We start from the raw sequence: 20,312 nt of genomic DNA, 5'->3' as shown, positions 1-20,312 counted from the left end.
GCAAGTTCTTAGGCTTCGGGGTCTGCCGCCTCAAGAAACAAGGGGCGTTCACTTGGAAACAGTCTCATGGGGCTTGGGGTTTGTCTTCCACGTTGCCCAGAAGGTTTATGGTCTTAGGAGGGCGTCACTGCTGCAAGATGCCTTCCTCACTTCCTGGTGACAGGTGGCTGGCCGTCCCAGCCAGGTGGCAGCGTGGAGGCCGTGTGGGCCAGTGGCTGGGTCGGGCTGCTGCTGTGAAGTCCCGAGGGTCTGCTGCCTCTGATGGCAGTGGCGGTGCCTTCCCTGCTGTCCTTGGCCTCTCTCAGCCGAGAGCTGCTGAGGATGGCAGGCTTCAGAGGACGGACAGTGGCTGGACGAGAGGCACACTGTGCATGAGGGGCAGGCGCTGTCTGCCATCCTCAGACTTCCGGCTTTGCTGGTCTCGAGGGTGGTTGAGTGTGTTCATCTTGAGAAAGGGAGACGGCCCTGGGGGAGCCTTGGTGAAGGTGGGTCACCTTCTGTGAAGAGAACAGAGCCGGCCGTGAGGGATGCACTGAGGACTCTGCACTCCTCATGACTGGGCCTGCCTGCCACTGAAACACGCGTGACTTGGAGGTGCTTGTTTGGAAGGTAGAGGTAGAAAACATATTTGTGTAGTTTATCTACGTCAGTCTTACTTGGGGATGAGATTGATTACAAAGACCAGAAACCTGACCAAATTTAGGCAAATTAACATGAGTTTATTGTGAGGACCCCAGGCACCCCCTGGAGTCCAGTTGCAGGAGGCCCAACTGAGTCTGGAAAGGAAGTAAAGTCTCTTGGCTGTGCCTGCCTGCCCCCCATAACCCCCCTCTCATTGCTGTGTCTCTCTTGTCTGCTCCTGTTCTCCTGCATTTCTGCAGACCAGCTGTTTCCACATTCATACCTGCACTCATGGCTGGAAGTGGCCAGACCTCCCCACTCCATCCAGTCCCTCCCATCCCTTGTAGTCCTGTCCCATCCCCGCCCCCCAGCCCCACCCCCACCCCATCTCAGGCAGGGGCCTGAGTCACATGGTGTTCCTGGGCTGTCCCTGGGCAGGTAGGTGGGGGCAGGGAGGACACGGGAGAGCTCTTCAGCCAACTGCGCAGAGCCCTGGAGTCAGCACACGTAAGCTTCAGCTCCAGCAGCCTCACCATGTAGATTGTACCCCCATTCGAAGGATGAGGAAATAGTGTCAGTGAGGCAAGATGTGTCTGGCTGCAGAATCTCGGCTTCTTCCAGCACCAGAGTGGCTTCTAGATCTTGAGACTGGAAACAGCTGTACACCTGAGGCCGCGTTAGGGCAGGACGGGCCTGCTGAGTGCAGCTTATCACTCCTGAGGCTCGGTGGCCCACCCTGCCAGCACCCCGACACCGGCACCTGGCTGGGCCCACCCTGGCCCTGTGCTCCTTCCCAAGCTGGGCAGTGTGGTGGGCCCCGAGGTCTCGCTGCGGGGGTCCTGCCAGCCCCTGCTGGAAGTCACTGACTTGCACTTTCTTTCTCTCATCTCTGAAGCCGGGTCTTTAAGACAGACATGGAGCTGGAGGTCTTGCGCTACACCAATAGGGTCTCCAGTGAGGCCCACCGGGAGGTAAGCCGGGTGCTGGTGCGTGGGATGTGCCATTCTGGCTGGGTCGGGCAAGAGAGCAGGGAGCAGGGTTGTGGTGGCGCTTGTCTCCAGCGTCACAGCACGCAGGAAGTGTCACATCAGGCTGGAGACAAGGTGATGGGGCCAGGCGGGGGCAGCAGAGGCTGTGCCCCAGTTCCTCACTATGAGGCCCCCCTCAGGGACTTTCCCAGAGAGAAGTCGCCGCTTCAGGGGGACAGAGCTCTGCTTAGTGGCACTCGGCCATCCCCGCTCCTTTCAGAGAATCTTTGGTCCATAGCCGTGATTCAGGCACATTTCACACTGTCGTCTGTTTTCTGAAAACGTCCCCATGTGGGTGTTCCCCACACCGTCCACTTCACCTGAGGAGCCATGTAGGGAGGTGCGTTTCCTGAAGGGCATCCAGAGTGTCTGGGGAGCCCGGAGCCTGCTTGGTGATGGTCACAGCTTTGTGACAGGAGACAGACAAGGGTCGTTTGGGCCACAAAATCTCTCGTATGAGTTCATTTGGTCTGTGTTTTATGAAGTTAAAGGAGACCTTTGAGTGACAGTTGTCGCAGCCTTCTGAGCCATGAGCACGCGCCACACACACCTTTGCTGGGTCTCCCCGCCCTGGCCTGCCGCCCTGCTGGGTGTTGGTCGGCTTCTGAGCGCCAGTGCTCCAGAGCGGTGTAAATAAACTGCCTGGCTCTTGGAGCTTTAAAAACGTTCTAATTTGTCACATTTCTGCACCACTGTGTGCACATACCAATTTTTTTTTTTAAAGAGGAGATTCTTTTGGAAAAGTTCCATACATTATTTACAAGGCATTGTTACTTATCTCCTTAATACAAATGTCTTCGCTTAATGTCTATCCTCCAGGTAATGAAGGCTGTAAAAGTGGGAATGAAAGAATATGAGATGGAAAGGTAAGCTGCCGTGTTTGACTGGGTGCAGATTAAAATGTGAGAAACAGTGATTTACGTTCCCAGATGAAGCTCCACGGAGACAGGTGCAGGCTCAGTGGGGTTATGAGCGGGGCCTCGGCATCGTGGGCGGAGGGGGTTTTCTGGCCGGCTCCCTGGCTCTGGGCAGAGTGTTTGACGGTGATGGTCTTTGATTACTTTTCCGCGTGGTTTAGTGCCCCATCATTCCACTCTCGGACTTCGTTTCTGCAATTTGCGGGAAACTTTACCGAATAGCTGCTATTGTGACTCTGAAAGCCTCTAGTAAAACAGCTTGCCGATTTTATGTGTAAACACTGCCATTATGTCTCCTGTGGTTGGACAACTGGGTCTCGGGATGGTTAAGTGGCTCGTAAAGCGTTCTGGAGAGCTCCACGCTTGGGCTTAGCTCCAGTTAGGCCTGCAAGAGCCAGTGCCACCCATCCGGGTGCTTCCCTGGCACGCAGCCATGACGGTGTGGCCTGGCCGGCTCCTCAGCCCCACGCCAGGACCCAGGCTCAGCATGCTGCTGCCCACGGCTTGAGGAAGCCCTTGGGTCAGAGCCAGACTGCCCCAGTGGCTTGCACCCACCCATGTCCAGGGGCAGGAGGCCCCCATTCCAGGGTCTCCCACGAGCGGCCTCACCGCCTGGAAGCTCCCCTGGGGAGGGGTCACTGAAGAGGCTGTCATTTCTACCCCTGTGACATAATAAGAAATATCTATTTGGTCTCTGCCCCCAGTTCCTGGCAGAGAGTTTCTCAAAATCCAAGGAATTCCCTGGGGGGGGGGGGGACCCCGGGAGCGTCTTTTGTTATTTGTAATAAGCCCCTTTCAACCAAACCTGCGTTTATGCTAATTCGGGGACTCTTGGAGGCTGGGGCTGGTTGCCCAGGAACCACCCCAGTGGTTATAGGGTTGGAACTGTTGGTTCCATCCCGGGCCTCCAGGGAGAGGGGAGGGGCTGGAGGTTGAGGTCTGACCCAGAGCGGAATCAGTCCTGCCTGTGTAATGGAAGCTTCCGGGTTCATGTGCTGGGAGGGGTGCGCCTGGAGAGGGCGTGGAAGTTCGGCACCCTCTGCCCCATGCCTTGCCCCGTGCATCTCTTCCATTTGGTCCTTCCTGAGTTGCATCCTTTACAATAAAGTGGTAGGAGTAAGTAAAGTGCTTTCCTGAGTTCTGTGAGCTGTTCTAGCAAATTATCAAACCCGAGGGGGCATCATGGGAGACCCCAATTTATAGCCAGTCAGTCAGACCTTGTGACTGATGGGAGGCCCTGTGATTGGTGTCTGAAGTGGGGACAGTGTTGTGGGACTGAGCCCTTAACCCGTGGGTCTGCACTGGCTGCAGCCATTAGCGTCAGAATTAAATTGTAGGACGCCCGGTTGGTGTCCACAGAGGAGAGAACTGCTTCGCGTGGAAAACCCGCACACTGGGAGCCAGAAGTGCTGTGCGTGCGGCGTCACCTCTTACCTGCCCCTCCTGGCTGTCCTTTCCTGCTGGGGCCTGTGAGAGCTCGACACAGCGGCCCCTTCCCCACCTTGCAGGCCCAAGTCGTCCAGGGCCCTCAGGGCCTGCTCTGCTCCAGGCTGCTCCCAGCCTTACCGGCCTGCCCGCCGTGTGGGTGCGGGCTGAGGGCGGGGTGGGCATTCGTGTTCACTGTCATGTGGCTTGGTCAGAGTCCAAGCGAACAGGAGTCCTGCTCGGGACCATCTGTATTTCTCCTCTTACCTGCGCCATAGGAGGGGCACCAAGGCCTGCAGGCGTGCGCCGGAGCGGGCCTGGAGCGGGCCTGGAGCAGTGCTGCCTCCAGGACGCAGGTGGGCGGCTGGGCAGGCTGGGGAGTGGCGTGCCTAGGGCCCAGCTGCGGCCTCCTGTGGCAGCACTGTGTCTGCCCTGGTGTTCTGAGGCTCTGGGACAGGACAGTTCTGCTGGGCTCCTGGGGAGATGGGTCGGGCAGTGGTCTGTCAGATGGCCACTGCTCCAGAAACCTGTTCCCAACCGAATCGGCCCATCGTGACCCACGGCCAATGCCTCAAACAAAGGTAACGCAGGAATTGGAGCGGGAAGAGCTGGCCCCAGTGTTCGGCCCTTCTGTCCGCTGCACCCAGGCAGCCTTGTGCCCACGCTGCAGGGAGTCCAGCTCCGAAGGTGGCTCCTGGGAGGGGCCTAGGCTGCCTCCTGCCCCGTGTCCCAGAGCCCGACTCTGCTGCTGCCTGGACGGGCCCATGTAAGTTCTGGGTCAGGGCCGGGGCCCTTGGAATAATTCCCCCAGCTCCCAGCCCCCCATCCCCAAGAATGCAGATCTTTCTTTTCCTTTTAATGGGAGATTTCAAATATCCAAAAAAAGGGGCAGATAGTATAATCAATCTCCAGGTCCCTATCAAGGTTTTTTGTTTTGTTTTGTTGGAATGTTTAAAACCAAGTCCCAGACATCATGTCATTTCATGTCAGTAGGTGTCTCAGTTGATGAAGGTAATTTTTTCCTTTACATAACCACCATGTCATTAGCGCATCTCAGCAAATTAACGATAGTTTCTTCATGTTATCAGTATTTAGTCCCTGTTGTCTAAAACCACCTCTCTGGAGTTGATCTCCTTGCCTTTGGAGTCTCCACGTTGCATTTGCTGTTGTCTGAAGGAGGGTCTCTTGCGGCCTGAGCTCTGAGATCTCCCCTTTGTCTTCAACCTGCTCCCCTCCCCTCTACCCACTTCCCCAGGTTGGCTCCACTGCTGCCTCTATCTGAGCAACTATGGGTCCCTGCCAGCAGGGACGGGGTTTCCTGGGCCGAAGTCTGGGCATGGGGTTGGGGACTGCTCCAGGGAAAAGCTGAGGCAGGGGCGACGAGAACATGGGGCAGTGTGTGTTCCGGAAGGACTGGTAGGTAGGGTGACCTTTCCGGGCAGATGGTGTTGCCCCCAAAGATGGTGGGAAGATGATTGTCCTGGGACATTGTTGCATCTTGGGGGGGGTGGTCCCTGGCCAGATTTGAGGAGGGTACCCCAACTCCCAGTAGTGGCCAGAGCCCCTGGGGGCGTCTGCAGCGGTGAGGTGGGATGGCTTCTCCACCTCTCACTCCCTCCCTAGGAAGCTCGGGGACAGCATTTTGTGGTCTGTGTCCTCGGGGGCCTGGAGGCATCTTCTTGGAGCCCCCGTCTTGTTTATCCAGTGTCCACCCCACACTTGGTGTCAGGAAATAGGTGTGGGTGGGTGAGATAAACGGACGGATGTGAGAGAGAAGGAAACCACCTTTGTGCAACTGTGAACTTCACCATGCTCTTCTTAACCAGGCAGAGAATATAAAATCTTGTCTAGAGCAGCTGGTGGCTCCCCACGGGCTGTGGCCCTTTAACAGAGGCTGCACAAATGTCCGGGAGGTCCCGGGCAGCCAGACACCTGTGCAGGCCGCCAACCCATTGGGCCAGAACCTGCTGGACGTTCTCCTGGGAGCATGGCCAGCTGCAGCCCCCCAGAGGGACGCAGGGCAAGAAGGGCAGGGACTGGAGTGTCAGGACTGGAGGCAGGACAGGGACAGGGGGAGGGGAGAACACGGGGCTGATTTTCTCAGAGAAGGGCCACCCCCGAGGCACTGGTGCTCAGACTCAAGAGATGCTGGCCAGGACCCCCAGTTCTAAGCCTCATCTTTTTTTGGTTTTGTTATCAAAGGCTTGTTATGAAATCTTGAGGGCACATTGAAGAAAGGAAGTGAGCTGATGGCATTTATTAAGACACGTCCTCCTTTGTGCTGTGCCGTGAGTGGAGTGCAGAGGAAATGAAAATCATTTTCCACAAGTGAGGTGTAGTAAATTGTGTTAAACCAATAAGACGTTAATGTTTGGGTAAATCGGGCGCTAACAGCCTCTGATGCAGGCCCAATCAGGCAGTCCATTTCACCGCATCGTATTATTTAATGTTAGTGCCGTAACCGGCTTGTAGCCGGCTGGTGTGGGGCTGGCAGCCGAATCAATTACCTGCGAACACTAATTTAGAGCATGCTCAATTGGCTGTGTAAGCAGGTCCCGGTTCACATTTGCCACACGGAGATTAATAACTTGATGTTTTTGACAGCCCAGGACCTTAATTGAAATTACGCTCTCTTTCTCTTCAAGCTGTGAAGGGGGCATTCGGGGCCCTTTCCTGACAGCGTCTGTGGGGTTTGTGGGAGTCATTTGAAAGGCAGAGGGTCTGTGAGGTGTGCCAGGGGACAGCAAGGCGCTGTCCTCCTCCCCGGACTGGGCTCCTTCTTGGCAAACACCCCCGACCCTGTCTGGAGACCTCACCAAGGCCCGGCCTTTCCTGTGCTCTTCTATCACAGGCAGCAGCTCACAATGCTAGTCTCCTGCTTCCTTTCCGTCCTTTGTTACTGGAGAACTTGCACCGCTGTGCCACTCTGTACTCAAAGTCTTGTTGCTTTGCCCTTTGGCCAGAAGGAGCGAGTTACAATTCTGTGTGTTCACTGTGCCCCCTGGGTCCAGTTTGGGGGTGGGTCTTCTCCCCAGGGCTGGAGGGAGGGGGTCTCCTCCCCCCAACCACCCACCCACACACCCCCCTCGCTCCCCCCACCAGAAACACACACACTACCAGCACACACCATAGACACACTCCACGGACACCTTCACCGCCCATACCACTCAGATACCACACACCCCACACACACACTCACGCACCATACATACACCACACACACCACACCACACATTTCATCCAAACCGTGGGGTGCTGGGTCAGGTGGTTGGTCTTTTAATGAACCCACCCCAGGGAGCAGGTTGCAGAACCCTCGCTGTGTTCTTGTTAAGCAAAGCCAGGATTTTCCCCCCTTTTTTGAGGATTAGCAAATTTCACTCCAGTGAGGAGAATTGGAGGGTGGGAGAGTTTATTTACAGGCCTCACCCGTGGTGACTGTGACTGCAGAGAGCACAGGCAGGTGGGCAGGCCAGGGCTTTTCTCTGTCCCCTGGCCTTGCCCAGCACAGCTGACCCCTGAGCTGGTCCTTCAGTCCCCCGCCCTTGGCTGACCCGGCACGGCTACTCCGTCACATCTGCAGGGGCTGGCTGCCCGCTCTGGAGGCCACCGAGCCTCCTCAGAGGAGCGCCCTCTTCTTCATCTGTCTGTCCCTCCTGGCACACTGACACTGAAGGACCATCTCTCAGATGCCCGGGCCCATGTCACCCTCCTCTCGCTCTGGGTCTTGCCGAGGGCTCTCTTGCTCAGTGTACTGGGTGTACTGGTCAGGTTTGGCCCTGTGGGCTCTGGCCAGACCCCTTGGGCCGTGCAGAGGATCCAGGTTTCATTAGTGATGGGTGTCACCCAGAGGCCCTTGGTTGCCCTCCCTCCTGGAGGTTCTGGAGACGTCCAGCGTCCAGTCACCTGGGTGTGGTCTGACCTAATCTGGTCTCAGCCTAGGCAGGCCTGTGTGTCAGTGAGACCACTTCGGTTCACCTAGCCCCATGAAGGTGCTGGAGTTTTGTTTGGGGCTTTTCGGGCAGGTCTGGGTCCAGGCAGCCTCTGAGACCCAAGCCCCAGGGTAAGAACAGATGTGATGGGCCCTCCTCCATGGGCAGCGCCCTGCACCCTCCAAGGCAGACACGTCCCCTCCTCGTCAGCTGCCTGGAGGAACAAGGCTATAGCTTGGCTTGTTCTGAAAGCCTGCTGAGACCCCAGGTCGGGGCATGGTGAAGCCCGCCCTTTGCCTTGTGTTGTGAGGCTGATGCAGGTTTCCTGCCAGCACTTCCTCGGCTGTTGGAGACAGGCCGCACACAGCCTACCGCGAGAGGGGTCAGGAAACCCCCGTCTGTTTGGTGCACCCCTCAGGAAGGCAGCCCCTGAGTCCTGCACCTGGCCAGCCACACCTCAGTGAGCCAAGCCCTTTCCAGGAGCTGGGCCCGTCTTGAGTGGACAATTCTCGGAGTTAGATCAGGCTGCACCTCATCCTGGGCCACCCATACCTGGCAGCGCAGGTCCCGTGTGCCCACCCGGCCTGCTCTGTCCACACCACCTGACGTGAGGCAGCAGAGTGGCTCTTTCCATGAGGTTCGGCAGAGCCTGGTGTCTGCAAGTGCAGCTGGCTCCTTGGCCGTGGACAGGCTGTGGGACTCTGGCTTAGAGCAAGGGTAGCTCATTTTGCCTCTAAGAGTAACTGAGAAATGGGCACATTTAGGGCACAAGCCAGCCTGGTATCCAGCCAGAAAGCTAGTCGAAGAACCAGAGGGGAGGCTCCCTGCAGACGTGCAGCCTGGTTGATGCATCCCTAATTAGAGCTTTTGAGGACAAAGCCAATAGACATAGGTGTTTTCTTTTCAAATGTCAGGGGAATTGCCGGGGGAGAATCCCGTTAAGCCCCGGCAGTGCCAGCAGGCATCCTTCTGGGTTCGCCCCCAGAGTTTCACCATCGAGCCTGATTCTGACTGTTGATTTCCGATGAATATTTACCATCAGTTTTAGAAAGCAGTGTTTTCTTCCTGGCTTACTAGATTTTATCAGGAAAGGATGTTGAATTTTATCAGCTGTCTTTTTGGCATCTCCTTTGGCCTTTTGTGTGTGTGTGTGTTTTAAGCAATTAATAAACTTTTTATTTTAGAATAGTTTTAGATCACAGAAGAGTTACAGGAATATTAGGTCCCATGTATCCTGCGCCCATTTTGCCCTATTGTTAATGTGATTATGGTACATTTGCCACAACTCATGAATAGTATCGATATATTATTATTATCTAAAGTCCACACTTTATTTCAATTTCCTTAGCTTCTACCTAATATTCCTTTTCTGTTCCGAGATACCACATTACATATAGTTGTCCTGTCTCCTTAGTGCCTCTTGGCTGTGACAGTATCTGAGACTTTCCTTGCTTTTGATGACCGTGACAGTTTTGAGGGTACTGGTCAGGTGTTTTGTAGAATGCCCTTCAATTTTAGTTTTTCTGGTGTTCTCCTCATGGTTAGACTGGAGTTGTGGGTTATTGGGAGGACAGCCACAGAGGTTAAGTGCCACTTTCATCGCATCCTATCAGGGGCACTTGCTGTCAACCTGACTCATCACTGATGTTGACCTCGATCACCTAATGAGGTGGTGTTTGTCAGGTGTCTCCACTGTGAAGTTACTCTTGATCCCCTCTTTCCTTTGGAAGGAAGTCCCTAGGCACTGCCCACCCTTAAGGTGTGGGGGGTTCTGCTATATGTCCCTGAGGAGAGAGTATCTTCCTACATTATGTGTAATTCTGTACAAGAGGTTTGTCTCTTTTCCCCCATTTATTTAATTATTCAGTTATTTAGTTATATCTGTATGGACTCACGGACATTTATTTTATACTTTGGGTTATAATCCAATATTAAGTTAGTTACTCATATCATTCTAACCTTGGCCACTGGGGACTCTTTCATTTGGCTCCTGTGTCCCTCTCCTATCATGCCCCCACCCCCCCATCACTTTGCTTTTTTTTTTAAAGGTTTTATTTTTTTCCTTTTTCTCCCCAAAGCCCCCCAGTACATAGTTGTATATTCTTCGTTGTGGGTCCTTCTAGTTGTGGCATGTGGGACGCTGCCTCAGCGTGGCTTGATGAGCAGTGCCATGTCCGCGCCCAGGATTCGAACCGACGAAACACTGGGCCGCCTGCAGCGGAGCGCGCGAACTTAACCACTCGGCCACGGGGCCAGCCCCCCATCACTTTGCTTTTTGAACACCCTCTTACTTTCTGCCACTGCAAGATGCTCCAGGCTCCTCTTGTATGTTCCCTGCTCCGGTCCTAGAATGAGCCATTTCTCCACGGAGCCCTGCTTCCTTTTATGGGAGCATGGTATTCGATACCGAGCTTGGGTGCTGGGTCCTCGATGAGGTTTATGACCAGCCCCCTGGTGTGGAGGCAGTGTGGCGTCCTTGGTACACATCTGCTTTGTCATGGGGGATTACTGTGTCATAAGCTGCAGGGCTGAAATGGGGAGGTGGCAGATACTACAGTGGTAGAGCATGGTTGCTAGAGACTGGTGCCTGCCTTTCAGTCCGAGTTCTGCCGCTTCCTGTGCCTCGGTTTCCTCATCTGAAAAAAGATAATCACACTTCATAGGATGGTGCGGAGGACTTTATGAAGCAATATATGGACAGTGTATGGACCAGGCCTGATGGCTAGTGAGCGTTGTCGTGACTGTCTTATTCTTTTTTTTTTTTTTTTGAAGAGTAACCCTGAGAACCCTGAGCTAACATCTGCCAATCCTCCTCTTTTCAGTGGGCAAGACTGGCCCTGAGCTAACATCTCTGCCCATCTTCCTCTACTTTATATACGGGACGCCTACCATAGCATGGCTTGCCAAGCGGTGCCATGTCTGCAACCGGGATTTGAACCGGCGAACCCCGGGCCGCGAAAGCAGAACGTGCGCACCTAACCGCTGCGCCACTGGGCCAGCCCCTGGCTTCTTGTTCTTTTACTAGCATTTTATAGAGACTCAAAATAGGGGATTGAGCTATACATTTTTTTCAACTCTCTAGCCATATTTTGAGATCAGAGTTTTTGAGATCATGATTTGGGAAGCTCTCCACGTTTTTCTGTGTTCTAGGATAATTTAGAAAGCATAGGGGCTGTCTGTCCCTTCAAGGTATAAAGAAGTCTTCTGATGTATCAGAACTTCTTGTTTCTTTGGGGAGAATTTCTTTGATAACTTTTCAGGTTTTCCTATGGGGTTGTTTTATTCTGTCTTTATCCTTCTGAGAGTCATTGCAGTACATTTTCCTGGAAAGTTTTTGTTTTCATCAAGAATTCCAAACTTAGAACCGAGTTGTTTTGTTCTCTTAAGTTTGAAAAATACCTCCTCTATAGCTGTAATTGTATTTCCTTTCTCATTCCTAATATCATGGATTTGTGTTCTTTCTCTATGGATTAGTATTGCCAGAATTGGAAACGTTTTATTGGCCTTTTCACAGAATTAGCGTTTGAATGTATTTGTCAGCTCTACTGCTTGTCTAACTCCTAGGTTCCCAGTTTTACTATTTATTCCTTTCCTCTCCCTTCCTGACCTTGTTTTCGACATCTGTCTTTTAACTCCTTGAGTCAAATCTTAGTTTATTTCCATTCTTTCTTCTTTTAATAAGTGAATTTTGGCTAATAGAGTTTGAATCCTAGACCATATCCCAGGGAGTTTTGATGGATTTGATTTTGACCTAAGAACATTTCTTCGACTTTCCAGATAGATGTGGTTGGTCAGCTTTCTTGGTTCACTTTTTGGTATTAGTTTCTGGTTTTGTCACCGTTGTAGTTAGAAAATGCAGTATCTGTAAATGTTGTTTTTCTTAATTTTGAGATTTTTCTTTGTGGCCAGTTTAGAAATATTTTTGTCAATATTTTATGGAATAAAATTAAACGTTAAACATTTATTGGACATGTTTATCTTCTATTTGGAGTACACACTTTGGTGCACCTCAAATCAGGCTTCTCATCTTATTCCAGGCATCTCCTGCCTCCCTTACTTTGTATGTTCACTCCAGGTTACGAGACATGGTTTATGAGTTCCTCGTTGTGATTCTTTTTTTTTTTTTTTTTGAGGAAGATTAGCCCTTGGCTAGCTAACTGCCAATCCTCCTCTTTTCGCTGAGGAAGACTAGCCCTGAGCTAACATCCGTGCCCATCTTCCTCGACTTTATATGTGGGACGCCTACCACAGCATGGTGTGCCAAGCAGTGCCATGTCCACACCCGGGATCCAAACTGGTGAATCCCGGGCCACCGAAGCGGAGCGTGCACGCACTTAACCACTGCGCCACGGGGCCAGCCCCCTCGTTGTGATTCTTGATAGATTTTTCTTTTACTCATTTCCATGACGAGCTGTTTGAGGCATACAGGTTAATGATTGCTATGTCTTTATGATGTATTTTTACCTTTTTGCAGCTTACAAGAACCCCTTTTGACCTAATTAATCCTATTTGTCTTGAATCTGACTTTATCTGATTTTGGTATTACTATTAAATTTTTTCTTTTGTTGGCATTTTCCTGATGTGTCTGTTTACGCCTTCATTTTATTTTATTTTAAAAATTGGCCCTGAGCTAAGATGTGTTGCCAATCTTTTTTTTAATTCTTTTTCTTCTTCTTCTCCCCAAAGACCCCCAGTACACAGTTGTACATTCTAGTTGTAGGTCCTTCTGGTTGTGCTATGTGGGACGCCGCCTCAGCATGGCCTGAAGAGCAATGCCATGTCCGTGCTCAGGATCCGAACAAGTGAAACCCTGGGCTGCCGAAGCAGAGCGTGCAAACTTAACCACTCGGCCATGGGGCTGGCCCCCATGCCTTTATTTTTAACTTTGCTCATCGGTTGCAGTTTACCTGTTCCACATGGAGGGCCTCCGGTGTGGGGAGAGCCATTGGCATCTGTCGCGATGACCCATATGTTTGGTCTCTTGTCCAGAGTCTCATTTGGTGCTTTCTGATTGCTGTTCTGCCTGTTAAATGTTTCCAGTTCTTGGAAAGTTGGTGAAGTTTCCTCTGTTTTCTTTTATATGCATTCCACTTTGTTGTCAAATTACTTTTAAATTAAGAAAAAAGTGACCTGTATTTCTCTACGTTCTCTACATCTCTTAAAAAGTTAATATCAGTTCCTCACTTTGAAAAATGAGAAATTTAGTATGATTTTACTTTCTCTTTTCCCCTCATCTTCCAGCTTTTTATTATATGACTTGTCTTTCCGTCAGTTAGTTTCAACATTTGCGTGATTTTATACTCATTTAATAGCAGGTATTTAGACCTAGTACCATCTCAGCAGACCCAGTGTGGACCCGTTTGTGCCCTGCCTTTCCTCTCCTCTGGTGTTCTTGCTCTGACCTTGCACGGTGGAGAGGCCTTTTGGGGCCTCCTGTGTGAAGGACGGCTTAGCTGGGTAGTGAATCTTTGTTCTATGAAACCGTTCCCTTGGTTGTTGCTGGAGGTCTCAGGCAAATCATCGTCTTTCTCCTTTCTGGGAACTTTGTATTTTCTGCTTGGTGCTTACGGGGTTCTTTCCTTATTCTCGAGAGTTAACAGTATCTCCCGAGGGTCTGTCTGGGTGCTGTGCTGGGCTTGGCCGTACTTCGGGAGTCAGAATCCCGCCAGCCTCGTGGGCTGGGCTGGAGGCCCAGGCAAGGGTGGCCCCTCGAGAAGAGTGAGCTGGGCCTTGCATTGGCTCACAGTCCTTCAGCCAGCAGGCTTCAGCCAGCAAGCAGGGGCAGGTGCCAAGGGCCCACAACTCAGTGGCAATGATGCGGGCTCAGTGAGTTGAGGAGTCGAAAGAAAGATTTCTTGGACTCTCAAGGTCTGGCAGTAGTGCTCTTTTATTTAGAGAATAGCATGGGGACAGGACCCATGGGCAGTAAAGAGCTGCCAACATGGGTTGAGGGTAGGGCTAAATTTAAGGCATAGGTGTGTGAGTTATCTCTTTACAAGGCAAAGGAAAGAATATGTAAAAAAAAGTTGTTAAAATGATATCAGTGCAGGTGGGGTCTTCTTATTGGGTGGTCCTATAACTTTTAGATAAGAATCAGATCAGATTAAGTAAATGGCTGAAGCCACCACCTTAAATATTATCTTCAGCTAAAGACAAAGGAGGATTTTGGTGGTGGGGGGATCAGTTACATGAGGTTACCAGACAGTAAACAAGAACAAGATTATTATGCAGACTTAAGTCCTTGGCTTCCCCATTAAGAGTTTCTAGAGATAAGGTCATCCCCCCTTCCTCCTGGTGCAGAGAGGGAGACACCCCCACAGATGGGGACTTCCTTCACAAATGCAACTGTCTCTCTTCAAAGGGCAAGCAAATTCCACCCTTCAGGGTTTCCTTCCTATCTGCAGCTTTCAAAAGTAACCAGCCCAAAATAATCCTCATCAGCAAGACTCAGATGAGGTGTGTCCTGACTTAGGCCAATGAGAGGAAGAGCACAGCAGCTGTCACACCTAATACAGAGCAGACGAGGTGAGAGGAGGCACAGCCTGCTGACTGATCCAGGTGACAGGTCTGTGATGTCAGCCGCAGCGCTGTGGAGTCAGGAACAGCTTGGCCACCAGCGAGGCTGGTCTGCCCCAGAGGACAGGTGGGAGTGTCACATGCCCTGTGTTTCCTGTCTGTTATCCCTCTGGTCACTCCCCAGGGGCAAGCATTTATCCCCTGGGTCATGTAATCTGAGGCCTGTGATGGGATTATTTCTGATGTCACCCTGACAGATTTCACTGCCCCATCTCACAGTGGCTGTCTTCTCAGTCACAGAAGCTAATGCGGTGACCCATTAGCCAGAGTGGGGCCAGAAGCTGTGCGGACAGGCCTGGGGTTGCCCTGAAGAGCTCCCGTGTTGTTCTAGGATCCAATTCTTTCATCTGAACAGTGTAACCTTTCTTCCCCTCAGGGCCGCCTTTTACATTCCTTTCTTCCTGTATTGGGGCCCCTGGATCTCTCCAAAGGGGTCTTATGTTTTCCTTCATAATTCCCACTTCTGCATCAGTGGAAAGTTCTCAGACTTGTCTTCCCCTCCACTTCCTGTAACTCCCTCCCCTCCACCCTGCTGCTTGCTAATGATGCCTGTTTTATAACTCAGCCACTGTCTTAGAGAGCCATCCTGCTGGCCCCTCTCTGTCTGTGCCTGTCTGCTCCTGCTCTTCAGATCTGCTGTCCTTATGGATCCCGTGAAAACATGGCTAGAGACTCTTTAAGTTCCCTCCCATTTTCCCACCGGTCAGCTCACAGCTGACCAAGAGCTGTCTGATTGACCCCAAGGTGCGGGGTGCTGTTGAAATCGCTCAGGCCCAGAAGAAAGGGGGAGGAAAGTTTGCATTGTCAGTAGATTTACTGTGCAAGGCGAGCCACCCCGAGGAGCAGAGGAGGGGGTGTGACCCAGGTCGGGCTGGGGGGCAGGGAACAGGAGGCATCTCTGTAGTTGGCCATTGCCCCAAGTTGGCTTTGGCCACACCCCATTAGCTGGCCTGCCTTCCCTCTGGGGCCCTGTGAGAGTAGGCTGCAGCCCCTTTGGGCTTCCAGAAACTTCTGTCAGGTTAGGGTCTTGGGGGGGACCCCTGGTGTCCCCACTTCTTTCTCCCCAGGAGGAATTTGCTAGCAAGGCAAAGCACAGAGGTTGTAAACTAGTAGCCTCTGGGCTGGACCCAGTGCATAGGCAGCTTTAGTTTGGCCCACACAATGGGTTTTTTGGTTTGTTTTTGTTCTTTTGAGTCAACAGTTAAAAATCAGGAGACTTTCCTGGCTTTTCCTAGAAATTGAAATAGGTAGTAACCTTGGGCTGAAATTCACACAGAGCAGCTGCCCAGTGGTAGCTGAGTAGCCTTTGGGGTGCACGGCACGGGCCCCGCCCCTTCCTGTCACCCCCCCCAGCACTGAGGCAGATCCTTTTCATCACCCTCATGCCGCTGGTTCATTCACACTTGAGAAAGATTTACCATACCAGTGTCTCTATCAAAAGAAGGAAAAATAAAAGATAGTCAAAAGGGTCATGTATTTCAAGAAAAATGGGAGAGTTATGGAGGGAAAAAAAAAAGACTTTCTCATGTTTTGTGTGTACATCTCTGGTTGGCTTCACTCCTTTACAAGTTACTGGCCAGGTGCTCCCGGCCTCTGCACTGGTCCTGGCCCTCCCTCTGGAACAGCCTTTCTGCTTCTCCGTACACCCCCCTGAAGGAGCCCCATGGCAGGTGGGAAGGGTGGGGTGGAGCGTGTGGACCAGGTGCTGTCTCGGAAGGGAATCTGTCCTGCTTGGTTCTGACGCTCAGAGAACCAGCTCCGTGTCTCGGGAGCGTCCGGTAAGGCCTTAGGCTGTCGGAGCCAGTGTTTCCGTTTGGCTCTGAGAGCGGGCAGACAGTTGTGATTATGCTGCTAGGTTTGGTGCCCGATTTTCAGAAAATTCTCATCCAGACTTATTACATTCTGGTGCAGAAAGATGCTCCCTGTGGGAGCAATTATTCTGGGCTGGGAGTTTTTCCCTCCTAACTCTGAATGCTGTAGATGTCATGAAGGGTTTACTCGAGGAACTCTGAAAGCCCGTTTCCCTCTCTGCCAGCAGTCATGTCTGCTCTCAACCTGGAGGTAATTTATGATGAAACTAGAGAGAGAGGTTTCCCGCTTCAAGGCCCAACAACGGGCTCCGTGGCCTGGGGCCGCTGTAAGCCACCCTCCTGTTCCACACGAGCGCCCCCTGGGCCAGGCTGGCTTGGCCCTGTGCCGTGGCTCCCCTGGCCATGGCGTGGAGGCTGGGTGGCGTGGGCAGAGTGAGCCTTTGAGCTTCCTCTAGCACTCATCGGAGAGTATGCCGCAGTCTTGGCCACGGCCGCCTCCTTCCACAGCTGCGCCAGAACACGGTGAGGAAGTGCGGGATCAGGGTGGACGGTCAGGAGATGGGCTCCGGCAGCTCTGCCAGCTCAGCTTGCGGCCCTTGTGCACACAGGACTCCGCACCCTGTGCTTGAGGTTTGGAAGAGAGGAGGATGCCTGGGTAGCCCAGCTGCTGATGGCTGCGGGCCATGACTGCTGTTGGTGACAGCCTCAGGCCAGGGGTCTGGACTGGCACTGTGGAGCATCCTGGGTTCCTTCTGGACCCCTAGCACTGCCGTGCCCCAGGTCTCCTCCTGTCCCCTGCTTCTCTGAGCAGAGTGTGACGGTGACCTCAGGCCTTGGGAGTGTGAAGGCTGGCTTCTCCTGGCTCCAGCACCCGCAGGAACCCAGCACACTTCCTGCTCCTCCCAGACCCAGCCAGCCATGTTCATGTAAATTCCACGGTTTTGTTGGAAAAGCCAGTTTTGCAGCAGCAGAGCCCCAGTGCCCACACCTCTTCTTCCCGCTCTGCTCCTGCGTCGTGTGACTCTGCCTGCCCCTGGGGCCACCCTCCACGAGCGTGGCACACACATGCCAGCCAAATGGACTGAGCCTGTGACAGCACTTGGAATCCCCTTGTTGGCGAGTCTGGCGGTTACCACCCTTCTGTGTCTGGGCCTGTGTGGGGCTGTTCCCACGTCATCACCTTGAAGAGGAGCGCTGTGGCCTGCTCAGGCGGCTCTCCTGGGTGTCCTGGCAAGGGCCAGGTGCACTGTAGCCCTCCCTCCAGCCTGGTGACCGGGGCTGGTTGGTGGATTCCCCTGCCCGTCCAGCCCCCGCATGGCAGATGCCTAGTGTTAGGATCCAGGCCTGGTTGGGTTTGTTTTTGCTGCTTTACTTTGTCTTGCTGCTCACCCAGCAAGAGAACTGGGGTCTCACTGCTCTTCCTGGACCCAGGCTGGTGGCTGTGGAGATGAGCACCCTGGGTTGGGGTGGCCCTGCCCCCTTGGGTTGTAAGTAGCCCTTTCAGGGGTGGGGGTCCTTTGGGAAAGTGGTACCAGCTGCAGGACTGGGGAGAGAGGTCCCTCCCGGATGCACAGTTTACAAATGGATACCTCCTTGTTCCCATAGCCACAGCTGCTGTCCTGTGTCCCCAGGGCCCTTGGAGACTTTCTACCGAAGGGTAGCAGGGGCTTCACCATGGCCTGGGCAGCTGGTGCTGGCTGAAGCTGGACAGATGTCACTGTCCCACAGGGGAAAAGACACAGGAAAGAGTGTCCACAGGCCTGAGTGAGTGAGGCCCGGCTGCCAGCGTGACCCATCCCCTGAGTATGGTCTGTGCTTTTACCCAACCTGGGGTTATTCAGTACAGGCCCTACACCGTCCATCTGTTTGCAGCATGAGCTGGAGTCTTTGAATCATTTATCTTGGCAGCTCTTCTTGAAACTGGAGAAAAGTGGAAATTCATCTAGGTGCTGAGAAAGGAGCCTGGAAGGAAAAAGCGGCTGGTGGCTGCCGTGATGGGTGGCGTGCCCGGAGATAGCGCTGGTGGCTCAGAGATCAAACAGCTGAGAAATGGTTTCCCGGGAAGAACTCAGGGAATTCTAAGTAGGTAATGAGTAGTGACTTTCTTTTGATTTACAGCAAGACTTGGCCATCAATCTATAATGCTTTGAAGAGGAAAGAAATGAGTCTCCACGTGGCTGCAGTCTGCACAGGTCGGACTGCAGCCCTTCCTTGGAGGGTGGGGAGCCAGAACCCCAGCCAGGGGTGGGCTGGTTGAGAGTCTGCTTCTCTCCGTGACAGAGTGCCACACGCCGGGGGGCTTAAACATTAGACATTCGTTTTCTCACGTTCCTGGAAGGTCGAAGACCCAAATCAGGTTGGGGCAGGTGTGCTTTCTTCTGAGGCCTCGCTGCTTGGCTGGCAGAGTTCGCCTCCTCACCGTGTCCTCACGTAGTCTTCCTCTGGGGACATGCTTCCCTGGTGGCTCTGTGTCCTAGTCTCCTCTTCTTATAAGGCTGCTGGTCATGTTGGTTTAGGGCCCCCTAACAGCCTCAGTTTAATCCTCCTTAAAGGCCGTGTCTCCAAATACAGCCACATTCAAAGGTACTGGGGTTAGGGGGCTGGCCCGGTGGCGCAGCAGTTAACTGTGCACGTTCCACTTCAGCGGCCCAGGGTTCACCAGTTCGGATCCCAGGTGCAGACACCGCTTGACAAGCCATGCTGTGGCAGGCGTCCCACATATAAAGTAGAGGAAGATGGGCCCAGATGTTAGCTCAGGGCCAGTCTTCCTCAGCAAAAAGAGGAGGATTGGTGGCAGATGTTAGCTTGGGGCTAATCTTCCTCAAAAAAAAAAAAGGTGCTGGGGTTAGGGCTTCAACATAGGAATTTTGAAGGGACACAACTCAGCCCATAACAGTGCCCCTACTTCCTAGAGAAAGCAGGGCTGGTTCTGTGTGCTGGTTCACCCCCAGCGACTCAGCAGCGCCTCCTGTCTGAAGGGCTGGAGCTGGCCTCAGGGGCAGCTGCACAGCTGACGCTCCAGAGGGAATGTCAACAAGCAGGAGACTTACACGTGGTGTCAAGTTGGGCTGTCATGGCCCAACATGTTCCTCGCTATGAGGCTGAGAGGGGATGAGGAGCCGGCGCAGCTCTTGCCACATGGTGAGAGGGCACAGGGGGTGGGGCTCGGCAGGTAAGAGAGGAGTGGGTGGCAGGGCCAGGTCTCAATGAGACACCCCTCAGAGGTTTCTGTGAGCTGGGGAGGGACTGGACCAGCTGAAGCCGTGGCTTTGGGTGGTGAGTGGACAGGTGGCAGCGAGAGGGCGGTGAGGAGGCTGCTGGGGGCCAGGCGGGCTGAGGGAGAGGGGACGGTGGGTTGGAGGATGAGTTGGAGCTGGAGCTGAGGACTCGCTGATGGGTTGGGTGTTGAGGGTGAGGGAAGAGGAGGAATGGCAACGAGTTCCAGGCTTCTGCCTTGACCGCTGGGGTGTCGGTCAGGCCATGCTGTGCAGACCAACTCACGCCTCCCCTGACGGCCATTGGTGTCCATTACGGGTGAGTCTGCCCCTGGCGCTTTGTGTTGTGTTCCCAGACTCCTTCCTCCTTTCTCTCCTGCCTCCCAACTGTTGTATTTCCTGCCTAAGACACAGAGGCTCTGCCCTCAGGCTGTGCTTTTATGAGGCCTGTGAATCTGGCCAGGAGAGAGCCCCCGGCCCCTGGCACTGCCCATGCGGTGAGGACCTGGCTGTATGGCTGTATTTCATGTCCTGCCGTGTGTTGGGGGGGGAGGGGGTAAACCCATTAAGTACACCCCTCACTCAGCTTGCCTGGGGGCACATGGGGTGTGTTTGCACTTATGTGTGCATGTGGTGCATACCCCTTGCTCAGCACAACCCTCAGTCTGCCCACCTGGGGCACACAGGCTCAGCCTGCTGGTCCCCTGAGGCCCCAGGACCTGGGACAGATCTGCAGAGGGACAGGGCAAAGATGTGGGGCTGCCATCCAGGTGGAAGAGTGAGGAGGAGC

General features: G+C 53.3%; 1 protein-coding gene across 3 annotated transcripts in view; it reads left to right on the top strand.

The window, feature by feature from the left end:
• The window catches only part of PEPD (peptidase D), a 119,154-nt gene that overhangs the window by 49,018 nt on the left and 49,824 nt on the right, over nt 1-20,312 (top strand). For 2 of the 3 annotated variants that reach the window (XM_070498803.1, XM_044760355.2), the window contains exons 8-9: nt 1,517-1,592; nt 2,469-2,515. The exons of the other annotated variant lie outside the window; for it this stretch is intronic. In XM_070498803.1, coding sequence (XP_070354904.1) covers nt 1,517-1,592; nt 2,469-2,515 — 123 coding nt within the window. The remainder of the gene's footprint in view (nt 1-1,516; nt 1,593-2,468; nt 2,516-20,312) is intronic. 3 annotated transcript variants of the gene reach the window in all.

Source organism: Equus asinus, chromosome 26, assembly GCF_041296235.1.
Source record: "Equus asinus isolate D_3611 breed Donkey chromosome 26, EquAss-T2T_v2, whole genome shotgun sequence".
Classification (NCBI taxonomy): Eukaryota; Metazoa; Chordata; class Mammalia; order Perissodactyla; family Equidae; genus Equus; species Equus asinus.
Note: the sequence above shows the minus strand (reverse complement) of the source record. Positions and strands in the feature narration are given on the sequence as shown.